We start from the raw sequence: 13544 nt of genomic DNA, 5'->3' as shown, positions 1-13544 counted from the left end.
TAATGGGATTGTTTTTGTTGTGGGAGTATCAGAAATGCAAAACATTCTTTGTCCAAATTTGACTATCTAGCACTTCTGCTGTTGTTTGAGAAGCTAGGCAAATTTGAAATACCTTATCATAAGTTGGACACACTGATTTCTCATGTCATTTTTAACAGGGCAGTCTTGTAGAAAATAATTACTGGGTTAACAATTTTTAACTGTCTGATGTTCTTATTTGTCTTCTTAACCTTCCAGTTTGCTAGAGAAGATGAAAAAATTAAATTAAGAAAAGATTGCTGACTTCCTAAAACAACTGAAGGGATATTTTTTTCACAAACTGACTGAACCAGTTTGTTCTGTAGTCTTATTTGCCTTCATAGTGCTGATTCTTTTATTCTGCTGTGCTTTGTTACGCTGGGAGAAAGTCTTGGATTCTTCAGCCTTTTTTAGCCATCCCCGGGTGCTTGCATATCACCATAAGTGTAATTACAAGGAATGTTACAAAAAGTATTTACATGGAATTAAGTTATAGTTGATTTATATTCTTCTTGGAATGGGAAAGAGTGTATGTAGATTTTCTTGGACGTTTTTGTTTGTTTGTTTTCTTCCCCTCTGACTTTTGAAGCCACCTCCATTACTTTTCTTGGCTAAAATTGCTTTTCATCCTATTAAAGGAAACTATTTTGAAAGCAAAGTATTGCTTAAAAAATGTACCTATTTCAGCTTCATGTTCTGAAGCAAATTGAAACTTGGTGATTTATGTACAAAATAATTTGAAATAATAATAGTCAGAGTAGCAAAACTTGTGGAGAGTAGAGAATAGATAGACGGACCATGTATCTGAAACTGAACATGCATTTTTTCTTAATTTTTTTTCATTGTTTTTCAGAGTTTTGGTGAAGGTATCCTGCACTCTATGAAGTCACTGCTACACAGCAGGAAAGAGTTATGCAATGTATCAGCAGAGGAATGCTTGAATCAGGAAGAACAAGATAATTTTATTGAGGTTTGCCATAATATTCTCACTTATATACATTTTGTGGTTATGATAGAAAACAATACCTCTTGAAACAGTATGGAAAGCTGCAGTAAATAGGAGCAGTGCTGCAAGTTACTGGCCTTACAATCTACGCCCCCTATTGTCATTCTTGAATTTAGTCACTGAAGTCTTAAAAAGGCTGTGACATTTCAAGGTGACATTTCTCTGCTTTGGAGGATTTGTGAAACAAGAAAACCAAGATTTGTAAATGGATGATTGGGATGTACTGCATTTGTGAGCACTGCCATGATCAAGGTTGTATGGGTGGTATCCTCACAAAGTAGAACACTTTGATTCAGGTCTGAAGATAAAAGCTGAAGCCTCAGAATATCAGATCTAGAGTTTATGTGATTACAGATGGTCTGAAATATGGACAAGTCTGGAGGGAAGTAGACCTGACAGAATGTGGGACTATCTAGGTATATCTCAAGCTGTAAGGAGGAATTACTACAGCTGTTTGAGTTACAAGGCTAAAAACAACTTCCCCAAAGGGAAAAGAAAAAAGTAAAAGCAAGGGTACATGGTACACCATGTAACTTGTATTATGGGTTTTACTAGACTTCTAATTAGTAGTTGACAGGTCTGACAAGGAGCTTAGAGCAGGAGAGGTTGACCTGAACAGGCCACGCAGAGGAGCTGAGATAGGGAGAACTGAAGCAAAGGCAACTAATGAAGTGGTTAGGGGAGACTAATATTGCATAAGCAGTAGCAAGAGGCAGATGGATGAGTTAGGGTTGACTGGATGACACCAGAGGTTGTGTAACTGGATGGATACAGTCAGGGGTTGAGACATTTGGGGAGCAGGCAAGAAACTGAATTTGTGAAGGATGAAGGCTATGACAAATTAACATAAGGAGGAAGAGCTATGCAGTGGAGGTGTGAGCAAAACCTTGTCTTTATATGATCAGGCAGACCATGCTTTAGAATATATAAAGGTTTTTTTGTTTTGTGGAAATACCTGACAAATAGTTGGGAACATGTTTTATATGTCTGCGGGGATGGTCCCTGTGGAAAAAGATAGCTGACTATATTTAGTTGCCTTATGAGATCAAGCAATTAAGAGCCCTGGTTGAAATGTAAGAGGGTAATTATCCTGTCACAGAACAGGTATTTTTTCCTCATGAAAATACAAGAAAAGATACTTAAATGGAGGATGATGTTAGAAGAACTCAGACTTGAGAAAATCAGAATTTAGATTTCTCTGTACCATTTCCTTTATACCTATGGCTTAAGATAGACTTACTTTTAATTTAAAGAGAGGGCTTGTGTTACTGATGACCTTCTTATTTCCTTGGCCTACTCCCCAGCAACTTTTTAATTGATGTACTAACTTCAGACATGTTCAAGGTATTAAAAGGTTTTTGGTTTTTTTTTCAATGAAAACTGGAGTTTGACCACAACAAAGAGATCCAGATTAGCCTTGTCATAGAGGCAAAAAATAGACAGACTCAGTAGTTTTGTGGTTTTTTGACAGTTGTCTGCTGATCTCATAGTGTAATATTTCCCTTCATTTGTTTGAAGCTATGATTCCTGCTCACTGTCCTGCCTTTCACAATGAGTTATCCCACGGGAGAGGGTGAGAATTGGAATTTTTATCTCGAGGAAGAGGAAGGGGCATGTAAGAAGGCCAAAAACAAACAACCATTAAAAAAACAAAGCAAAACTGCCAAAAAAACCCAAACAGCAACAAACTCTGGAGCCTCTCAAAATGTTCTTTAGAGAACTAGTTTTCTTCCACGGTAGTTTAAATTGTTTGATATTTTGCCCTTTCTGTGGAGGAATTCAGTTCATATTGTACATACTGTAAAGAGTAAAAAAATGTAGAAGTTGAAGAATGTCTTGCAGATGTTGTGCAGATGAATTGTGTAGAAGTTGAAGAGTAATGTTGTTCAAACAGGATTGTTTCACAGTTAAGACAGTGAGTATGGTGCTGCAGATGTGCAATTTGTCTGTAGCTATTTGGAATGCTACAGAGAAGCATTATTTCCTTTGTGATCTTGTCATACCTGCCATAAGGATAAGTGGATGCAAGCAGGAAGATATTAACTGGAAGCATAAGATCTTTTTTCGAGCAAAAGACCCCCCCTGAAATAAACAAGACAGAATTTTTCACAGTATGATTTCAGTTGAAAATAAAGTTTGGAGATTCTTTTTTACTCACACTTTGAAGTGACATATTCAAAACACAAATACAAAAATAGAATTCTGGCCATTTCTTTTTTCTAGCTCTGTACTTACGGAGATTCTGTGTGTATACAAGCTGGTAGCTGAACCAGTTAATAATATATCAATATAAAAATAGTTCTGTTCTTTGTAGTAACTGGAGTAGCTGCTGCAAATTTTTGAGCTATGGCTTAAAAATCAATCTATTGCATAGTGCTCTGAAAAAATGGAATCCAAACCATATAACACTAAATTTCAAACATTAGTGGAAATATTTAGTCTCTATGCTTTATTCCAACTCTACAAAATGGAAGCAAAGTTTATTTTCTAACACCCTTGTTTTGAAAATAAATGTCTCGGTGGGTTGTTTTTTTGGTTTTTTTTGAGTATGCAGATGGCCTATTGATTTGTTATTAGGGAAATAATAAATGAGAACTAAGGAAATCTGATGTTTGAAACAAAGTTTGAGCAGTGCCTGACTCTCTTCAGTCTCTTTGTGTTGAATGGGACTAAACACCTGAGAGGGATAATATATGATAAAATATACCTTCACAAGCACAAAAACCTGAGGTAAAACTGATATTTCTGGCATACTTAAGGTTCCCAAATCTGAGAAGACCTTTTTTTTTGTAGGTTGAGTATTTAAATTCTTTTATGTTAGGGTTTGTTTACTTTACAATGGCATGCAAACATGTGGCTTAAGTAATCTGTTGTGTTTTGGCCTTAGGCTAGTCAATTTACATGGTAAATTGCATAATGTGTTGGCATTATGCTTTATTCAGCATATCCAAATGTGTAACAGTTTATCAGCATGGATGGATTTCAGTCTGGAATTGTTCTATATGTGCCCAGCCTGAAGCAAGGATGGATAAGCACTGATCTTTGCAAAATCATCTTTATTTTAACTGATGTAATGAGGCTTGCATGTGTTGCTCTGTGTATACAAGCCACTAGAATAATTACCATGTAGTGACTTTTAAATGTTGTATATACTCTTCAGTCTGATCTGACCTTTTTCAAGTCAAATAGTATAGCAGTACCATTCTTTATGTATTACCATTCTATATGTATGTACACATTCTTTGTGTGTGCTACTGATTGAGCAAGCTGTGCTGCCCTAAGCTGTGGTTTTTGTGGCAGTAGAATGAAGCTTTAACTTAAAGTCTGCTGAGATTTTAACTCTTAAATTTCTGCAGGAAACAAAAAAAATCTTTACTGTACTTGACTACACTCATTTATTTTACAGATTACATTTATAGGTTTTGCGGAAGAGATGGATGCTGCTCGCTTGCAGGTACAGTATACGTCTATCTATTTCTTCCAAGTAGCACCTGATTTTTTGGTGTTCAAGAAATGGATAGATGTATTTTGACTATTTAAAAGACTAAGTTTCAAATGTCATTGCAAGGTTGAAAATAATTATTTTAATAGGATAATCAGTGTTTTATATATCTACAATGTTACCTGGGTCAGTCTTTATGTTAGGATGCTCTGGAACAACTTAAATGCAGTGAGGGAGGATGACTGGTTGAGGAGGGTATTTGGGTGGGAAGGGCCTCACTTGTTTGTGGTTTTCGTGGGTGCTTTATTTTTTTGGTTTGGTTTTGTTGTTGTTAAAGCTTGTGTGTATCAGTTTGGTTTGTTATCTTACCCTTAGTTGAGTTGTGCTTATTGATACGGTGCATTTGCATGTGTGAAACTAAACTTTACTGATCTGACCTCTAGCTGTGAATTGCTGGTGGGGGGTTAAGGAGTCAGTATTGTGGTTATGCCTTAAGGTGTTGTTGTGGAGATTTAGATAAGGAAATATTGTTTTAAAAGGTGGAGTGTAGCAAACGACGAGGGTTATGATGTGCCATTTTCATAAGTTAAGGATATAGTCTTCCTGTGCAATTTACGTATCAGTATAATTCGCAACATACATGTTCACAGTAAAATTCCATTTTTCTACTGTCTAGATATTAGTAGAGATTGCTGATGTTTTAAAAAGTAAAACTCTGAATCCATTTGTGTTCCATATTTGATCAATATTGCTAATTCCTCAGATTATAATAGATGTTGAAGTATGGTTGAGAACTGTCTGACTGTTTAGAGTTAGATGGAATTTAGTGAAAGTTGGACAGAACAAGTTTATGGAGATTTGCTTTGAACTAGAGGTTTCAGTGGTGTTTGGACTGTTGGGAAAAAATTGTAACTCTTTCATAGGCCTCTTCTGTATTAGCTAAATCTAAAGGTTGTCCAAGGTCATGTTAAGAAGTGCCTTGCTCATGCTTTTTGTGGTAGGGAGCCAGAACGCTGTTCCAATAAAACAAAGAGCAAGTAGAGATCCACTGAGAATCCTCATTAGCTGAGGTCAGTGTAGTTGGGTATTTTGTAGGATGTGCAGCTGCTTTTGAGCACTTTTGAGATTCTGCTTTATGACTTTTAGGCATGTTCCAAGGATGGACTGAGTTAAATCTTGTTTTCACCAGCTTTACATCACAGTTTGAGAGAGTGAGCGGGGGATAGAGTAAGAAATAGGGAAGAAAAACTTTTCCAGAATTAGCAGCTGTTAGGATGTAGGGGAGGTGTGAAATCAACCCCACTGTCATTTGCATGCTATTTTTTTATTTTGTATCCTCAATGTTTTTTATTTCAAATCAGGAGTTGTCAGCTGTTTCTGTAGAGCTTCCAGATGTTCTGAAATCGCTCCAGTTGCGCAAACTAAAAGAAAATGAGGCTGTATTTCTAAAAGACTTAAAGAAAACCTTGGAAAAACCTTATGTCGTGAAACACCAGGTAAAATTTTTGTGTCATCTTGCATGTCAGAAGCATTAATTTTGCCATATAAAGAGTTTAGTCTTGTTTCACCCTGTCCTGCTTTTGGTTTTGGGCAATCTTAGGCACACTAGTATTAATATTATATTTATGTTGTTTCATTGAAATAAACTGTGCTATACTGTTTACAGAAAATACTTAAAAATATTTAATTATGGTGCTGATCCCTTGCTTCTGCTAGGCTGTAGTCCCTTTGATTGGCAATTTGGAAAGAATATGACGTTTTTCAGCTTACCTGTCTCTGCTGTGCTCAGATAGCTTTGATCTTCAGCAGATTTTTTTGTTGAAACAGAGATGCCCAAAATTTAGGGTATGTCTGATGTTCATAAAACTCAGTGATTCCTTTTCTTAGAAAAGATTATAAATGCTGTTAATGATATAATTTCCATTATTTTTATTTCTATATTGTTCCCATTATTACAATGCCAATTATATTATTTCCAATTACAAACATTGCTTATGAGAATAAAGGCAGCTCAAAGAAACAGATATGCTATAAACTGAAATATTACAAAGCATAAACATGCTCTGAAATACTATGTTCCTCCACAAATTTTTAACATGAATTCTTTAATAGAATAACATGAGTACATGTTATCATGGTTGTGTTATAGTATTACAATGATTTATTAAGAATGTAGACATTAAAAAAATGAGTAAGTCATTCTAGCTATCACTCTACACAAACTGTTGAATTCATTTTCTTGTATTTAAAATATTTGAAAATTATTTACTCTTCATAAAAATGCATCGAAGGAATCTCTTGAAGATTGTTTTATTTTGTGTTTGTTTTCTTGTTGCTCTCTTTTTCAAGAATCAGCTTCCTGAAGTGTTTTGTGTGATGAGATTGTCTCCATCATTCCCAAGGATCAAAGTTGATTATATATTTACCTTGCTAAGCAAGTATACGACAGGCATAAGATATGCAGTGGAAATAAACTCTTCACAAAAGCATCAAACAGAGACAACCCACGGTGAAGATGATGACACTAATCAGTCAGTTTCTTCAATTGAGGATGATTTTGTCACTGCTTTCGAACACTTAGATGAAGATGAACCTTCAAAGATACTAAGTGCTGGTGAGTTCTTGCACACTTGTAGAAATTGGTGTTTGAAATTTAGGCTGTTGAGATTCAATAAGAAAGCACATGTAAATAAATTGTAATTTTTTTACAATTACCATGCTTTGTAAAGGGATATTATGCAATTGAAAGATTATTTTTTTTCTCTTTTCAGCTTACGAACAGCTTACCAACTCATAAACCAAAGATTCTAATCTCAGTGTCATATGGATATCAAATAAAATCTCATTCTACTTTGTGTGCTAAAAAATACATTAATTTCTCAGTTATCAGATTTGAATAACAGGATTTAAAGAAAATGAAAGATTGCTTTAATCATGAAAGATGAGCTAGCATTTTGCAACATAAGTAGTAATAGTAAGTAGGCATTGCCATTAAAATCTGACCAGTTTGCTCTAGTTTTGTGGAAATTCTTGGTTTTTGAAGCAATCTCTTTTTACCTGTTTTTTTGTTCAGGTACATGCAGCTTTACTTCTCAAAACCATCGAGATGCTGCTTCCCAGACCATCCCTGCTCAATGTTTAGAAGCCGTCGACTCAAAGATTCTTGTATGTTCTGCACGTCGGAAATCATCTGCCAGATCTTCTACTTTGATTGATATTTTGGGACTTAAGGAGCTGCCCTCAGTAAAGAATTCAGTTACAACCTCAATTTCTGATCCTTGGATACAAAGGAGTTTCTATAAGCCATATAATCCTTCTGATCAAGGTGTTAATTTTTTACGTAAAACATTGTTTTCTTCCTCTCCAGCTGAATCCTCTGAGTCAGATTGCTCCAGCCCAAGCCCCATCATCTTCTTAGATGAAGAAGGGTATCAAAAAAGCTTGAAGGCAAAACTTCAGCTGCCAAAAATTCCAGTAGTAAAAGATGGTATAGAGGATTCAGACTCAGAAGTGAGTGAATTTTTTGATAGTTTTGATCAGTTTGATGAGCTGGAGCAAGCCTTGGAAAACACTTGTAAAATTATTAGGGATCCTATCCTAGGGAATCCTGCCCAGAAAAGGAGGACTGCACATGAAAAATTGTCTTCTGCAAGCATTACAATGAATCCTCAGAAATTCAAGTTTGATCGTCCCACTCTCCCAGCCAATGTAAAGAAACCAACTCCTCGTAAGCCAGAATCACCGTACAGCAGCATCTTTGAAGTCCCGGATTCCCCTCGCCCGGTTAAAACATCGGGGGAAGAGAATGGAGGCTTCTTCAGCCCCATCAGAACATCGGCCTTCAGCCCCCTGGGCAGCTGCAGTTCTTCCGAATGTCTGTGTCGAATCAACCTTGGTGGAGAGGGGACAGGTCAAAGTCACCGTGATGCAGCTTATAACAGCTACTCAGCATATGCTGACAGTGTTTCATGTGAAATACTGGGTTCTGTTTTTTTTTCTGAGTCCTCATCAGAACAAATGTGTACAGGGAATGATTCAAAGCACAAAAGGGTTCCTGCGAAAGTGAAGAAGAGGCAAGCAGCAGATCTCAAAATGAAAACTAGTAAGGAAGCAGAGAAGCAAGCAAAATCTAAACATAAGTCACTAATGATAAGAGATAGCATTCAGAAATTTGCAACTGAATTGGTTGAAAAAAGTTTTGGCAGCGCATTTAAAGACCTCCAGAAAGGTGTTTCTTCATGCACGAATGCACTTTGTCATTTGGCTGCTAGGTTGACTTCATCAGTCTTTCAAATGGCTTTTTATGAGATTGGAAGGCGTAGAGCAATCTCACTGAAGGAGCGTGCCATTAATGGCATAGCAAACTTTTTGGTGAGTGAAGCTATAACTGGTGCTTTGAAAGAATTGCGTCAGGTAAAAAAACAAATATTTACCAACACTGTTGCACGGTTCGCAGCAGACCTTGCTGAAGAACTTGTGTTTGAAGGAATCATGGAAGTATGCCAGTTTTCATATCCATCAACACCTACTGCACAGCCCTCATCATTTGATTATGAAAACAAAGTGGTAAGATCCTATGCCCGAGATTTGTCTGAATCTGTCATTCAGGAGGCATTTATTGAACTATCTCAGGTTGATGTGACCTTCACAACACAAGCAGCCATTAGTGTTTCCATGGACAATATCAAATATGTAAGTGCAGAAAGTATGTTAGAGTCAACACAGACTTCCACAGTTTCTCCTAATTTTAATGATAGGGTAGCACTAAAGCCAATCCAAGATTCCAAGAACGAATATACAGTACAGAAAGCTCTGTTTTGTACCTCGGGTGTTGTGAGTTCAATACCTGTGCCCTTAGCTGGAAAAGCTCTTTGTCAGCAACAGGTTTCCTCTGATGCTTACAAAGCGAAAGTATGCCCTGTTCCAAATGCTGATGACAGCACGAAAGTATTCAAAGATTCCGCTCATCCGTTTTTCACAAGCAGAACGAGAGAGGAGGAAGTTGCTTCTTTCAGAAATATTTATATAACTTCGGATCGCAGTCAAAGTACTGAAAATACTCCATCACTCTTTTGTAACCAGAATGATACCAAACTAACTAATAACAGATCTGGAATGAACAGTAATTCAGAATTAACAAGTGGGTCAAAAGGCATTAATACTTTCTCTGGAACTATGGTAGATATGATAGTAAATGAAGCTTATGAAACCATAACCTCATCTAGAGCAACAAAAGCAGTAGAAGAGTATTCAGATTTTTTAGCAAGAAAAGTAATAGATAAAAAACCTTATGTGCAAGGAACTGGTGAAGACTCCCCTAAGAGCATGTTTGCAGATCATTTGGCCAAGTATGTCATAAAACAATCTGTGGAAGAAAGTAAAACTGTGTTATGCAACACCAGTGAGAATTTAACATGTAATGTGAGCTCACAGACTTACAGAGATTCCAATCGAAAAGAACAATGTGTGATAAAGAAGCAAGAGGCTGAGAAACAAAGTAAAGTTTCTATAATTGTGGAACAACAACAGTTGCCTTTGAATAATCCATGTAAATTTCTTACTCCAACTCATTCTGTTCAGTGTGTTTTAGAATCTAAAGATTGTTGGCAGGAACAAAAAGGAAACAAGTTCTCTTCAAAATCACCACCGCCTTGTTCCACTGTTACTTTTGCTAGGCATGTTCTAGAGGACTGTACTGACACAGGAAGCTGTTCAATAACATGCTTAAACAAGCCTTCCAAAAAAAGCGATTCCCGGAAACTATCAGCAGGAGCTTTGAATTACAGGCAGACTGATTGTTTTCTGCATGCAAACAGCTTTTCTTCAGAGATGTTTGGCAGTGAAAGTACTTTGCAGATGGAAGAAAAGTCAAGCTTGAAACATGGAAATACCTGTTTAGTGCCTGATACACCCCCACCAACTCCTCTAGTACCATGTCAAAGTACTTCTGAAAGGAACCTAAGAAAACTGTCCAAAAAACTCAAGGGAGAATTAGCAAAGGAATTTGCACCTGCAACACCGCCTTCTACACCCTACTATCCATCCATTACTGGTTCATCTGAAACTGAACCTGACTCTTTGGAAAATGAGGAATTTATGCTGAAACTCATGCGGTCGCTTTCTGAAGAAGTGGAAAGTAGTGAAGATGAAGATCATTCTGGAATTCCTGTTGAAAAAGAGGAGCATTCAGCAAAAACAATTCAGTATGCAGATTGCCTAGCTAGCAACATAATTTCAGTAGCGACTGAAATGGCTGCTTCCCACTTAGGTGGTAAAACAAATGAAAGAGAAGCTGGCAGGCCAGCTCAGTTAGGGATGCAAAAGAGAAGATGTGGATATACTGCATTTGCAAATATCCCAGAAGAGACATGTAATTCCTTGTGGAATTATGCAGGTGATATGGCAGGAAAAGTCATCAATGAGGCCAAGAAAGTAATGAAATCAAGGCATTGCAAGCTGTTGAGGTTGAAGCGGGTTAACTGCCAGGTGGATTGCTTTTATGTGAGAAGAGGCGATAAAGATGGCAGTTCAAAAGAATCGTGTGGTGGTCCAGTACAGGACCAGTGGCTGGGGGAGAGAGATTCATCTGGGCTTCCTTTACCACAAGGTTCAGGCATGGCAGGTTTGACTTCCAAGTACCCGAGCTGTGAAAGTGTGACTGACGAGTACGCGGATCATGTTATCCGTGTTCTGAGAAGGGAAGGAGGGAACGCTGAGCTGTTATTGGAGCAGTACGCCAGCAGACTTGCTTACAGGTCTATCAAGTCAGGCTTGCAGCAAGCTGCTAGAAAAGCCAAATTCAGATACAGCAGAAAGACATTTCCTGGGCAAAGTGCACAGATAAATGGGAAGCTGGAGCTGATCACAGCGGGAAGTAAAGATGCAGTGCAGCAAGTGAAAAGCAGCATTCATCACTGTGAAGGTCAAATGCTGGAGAGGAGTGTCTGCACACAGAGAACAGAATGTACGGAGTTGTTACATTTTTCAGAATCCCTTGCTCACAGCATCACTTTTGATGTCAGGAAGAAGCTGAAATTGTCGGGAACATGTTTGCCAAAGTCTCTAACAGATTCCTGTCTATATAAAAAGACTGAATTTGATGAAGTCACAGGGGATCTTGTTAAAACAAGGTTTTCTAGAACATTTCTTCCTTTCTCCCCAGATCATAAACTCTATCATAGTACAGGTAATATAAATGACAATGGCTACAGTGAAGGCATAATTCAAGCTATAGAACAATATGCTAGGAAAGTAGCAGATGATACTCTAGAAATGAGTTTAGAGTCAGCTGTTCTCCATGTGGCTGAAAACAGAAAAAATGGGGATAAGCTCTCGTATACTGAGAAACTGTCTCCTTTTTCTGGAACTGTCTGTAGATGCTGCAGTGTGAAGGAACATCGGTACTGTACAGAGAGCATGTCCCATCATCTACCTGCACAAGAATCCTGCATTCCAGTGAGGAATTTTCTTCATTCTGGATTGGGTGGTGCCTGTCAAAATTCAAGAGTGTTTCAGCTCGATATTCCCAAAATTCACGTTGACGTAGAACAGAGGACAGTGTTTTCTGACAAGGGGGCTACTGCGGCCGTAGAGAAAGCAGAAAGAGAGCTGAGTTACACAAGTCTGACAGCTGACAGTGGTATTGGACAAGATGGAGTCAGTTTTGCTGAAAGCCTTACTACTGAAATAATGACATCAGCTATGACTAATATTGGTCAGGCAGTTACCATAAGGTAATATTAATTTTCTCTTATTTGTTGCATTTTGTACCAGAAAAAGGATTATTAATACAAATATAAGCTCAGAAGGAATTTTAATATGTATTTTCTTAGAAAGATACACTTTATTTTCTCAAAGTTTTCTTGTTGTTCTAGTTATATTCAAATTACTTGGAACTACGGAAAAAAAAGCTTTATTCCACCTATGTGAGCTTGAAATGAAGGATCGTATGTATATCAGTGCACACATGTTCCAGCTGGGGATTAAGTGGAACCTACTGTTTCACCTTCAAAACAGTTCCTGCAGTTACATACTAGTCCTTTCAGGTTTTGTTGATCTATGAGCATTAACAGAATCCAGATTTGTTGCCTGTTCATACTTCTTCTTCAACATCTGATGCTGGTCAAATGAACCATTGCTTTGTAGTATGAAGACTTCGTTTTTTATTATGGCTGTGTTGTGATAGTGTCTTTATTACTAGAAAGAAAAAGAAAAATAACTTGTTACTCTAAGAAAAACAACTTGCTAAACCACACTTTAGCTTATCAAATAGTAATACAATAATGAAGGAATTGACTTTGAAACCCTTGTGTATTTAGCAAGGGTAACATACTGTTTCCTTTAATAGGTCTATAAATAGGAAATAATTTACCACAGTAAATTTGTGGCAAACGACTGTTTCCTAAAACAGTGATCAGAGTGAAATCTTTTCAGGTCCAAGAGCAATCCATACCTTTTTTATTTTTTTTTAAATTTTGAAGTAATGCTTATATTCCTTCTATTATTTTTTAGGGGAATTTCTCACACTGATTTTTTTTTTCTGGTGGTTAGAGGGGCATCATGATGAACATTGATTTTTATATGTACAGTGGCTGAAGGCCTCAGAGGGACTGAACTAAATTTTTCAAGGTTTGTTTTGAAACATATACATACTAACAGCATAAAAGTACTCTTGAGTAGTATAATGTTGGTCTTTGCACAACAGGGTTGAGTCCTTACTCAGTATGTGACAAAAAAAGAAGGTCCTGTGGTGATGTTTTTCTATAGCTATGGTATCAAAGATGATACTTTATAAAAAATTCTAGTTAGAATATGCCAACAACAAAATGCAGGGTTGAAAGAGATACTATTTATTATTAAATTTCGGGCAAGGAGATGATATTAGAATTTTGCTGACAGAATTTTTAAATGTTTCTTCTGTTGTCATCTAGTGTGTGGTATGTAATGCATATGTTCCTTGAGAAACTGCCTTGAGTGATGTAGAGAACTGGTTCTGGTATAACTGTAAATAAAAATGGGAAAAATTACCTTTTTTATTACCCTGATGGGTTCCAGTTCAGCTACATATTTGTACACATT

The 13544-nt window shown here is 37.0% G+C and overlaps 1 protein-coding gene across 4 annotated transcripts in view; it reads left to right on the top strand.

Annotated features, from left to right (window-relative positions):
• The window catches only part of AKAP11 (A-kinase anchoring protein 11), a 384481-nt gene that overhangs the window by 12261 nt on the left and 358676 nt on the right, over positions 1 to 13544 (top strand). For all 4 annotated transcript variants that reach the window (XR_008840926.1, XR_008840928.1, XR_008840927.1 and 1 more), the window contains exons 3-7: positions 872 to 988; positions 4431 to 4478; positions 5828 to 5962; positions 6816 to 7080; positions 7540 to 12199. Coding sequence is in view for 1 of the 4 variants with exons in the window: in XM_056495943.1 (XP_056351918.1) it covers positions 872 to 988; positions 4431 to 4478; positions 5828 to 5962; positions 6816 to 7080; positions 7540 to 12199 (5225 nt within the window). In the remaining 3 variants the exon portion in view is untranslated. The remainder of the gene's footprint in view (positions 1 to 871; positions 989 to 4430; positions 4479 to 5827; positions 5963 to 6815; positions 7081 to 7539; positions 12200 to 13544) is intronic.

Source organism: Oenanthe melanoleuca, chromosome 1 (genome assembly GCF_029582105.1).
Source record: "Oenanthe melanoleuca isolate GR-GAL-2019-014 chromosome 1, OMel1.0, whole genome shotgun sequence".
Lineage (NCBI taxonomy): Eukaryota > Metazoa > Chordata > Aves > Passeriformes > Muscicapidae > Oenanthe > Oenanthe melanoleuca.
Note: the sequence above shows the minus strand (reverse complement) of the source record. Positions and strands in the feature narration are given on the sequence as shown.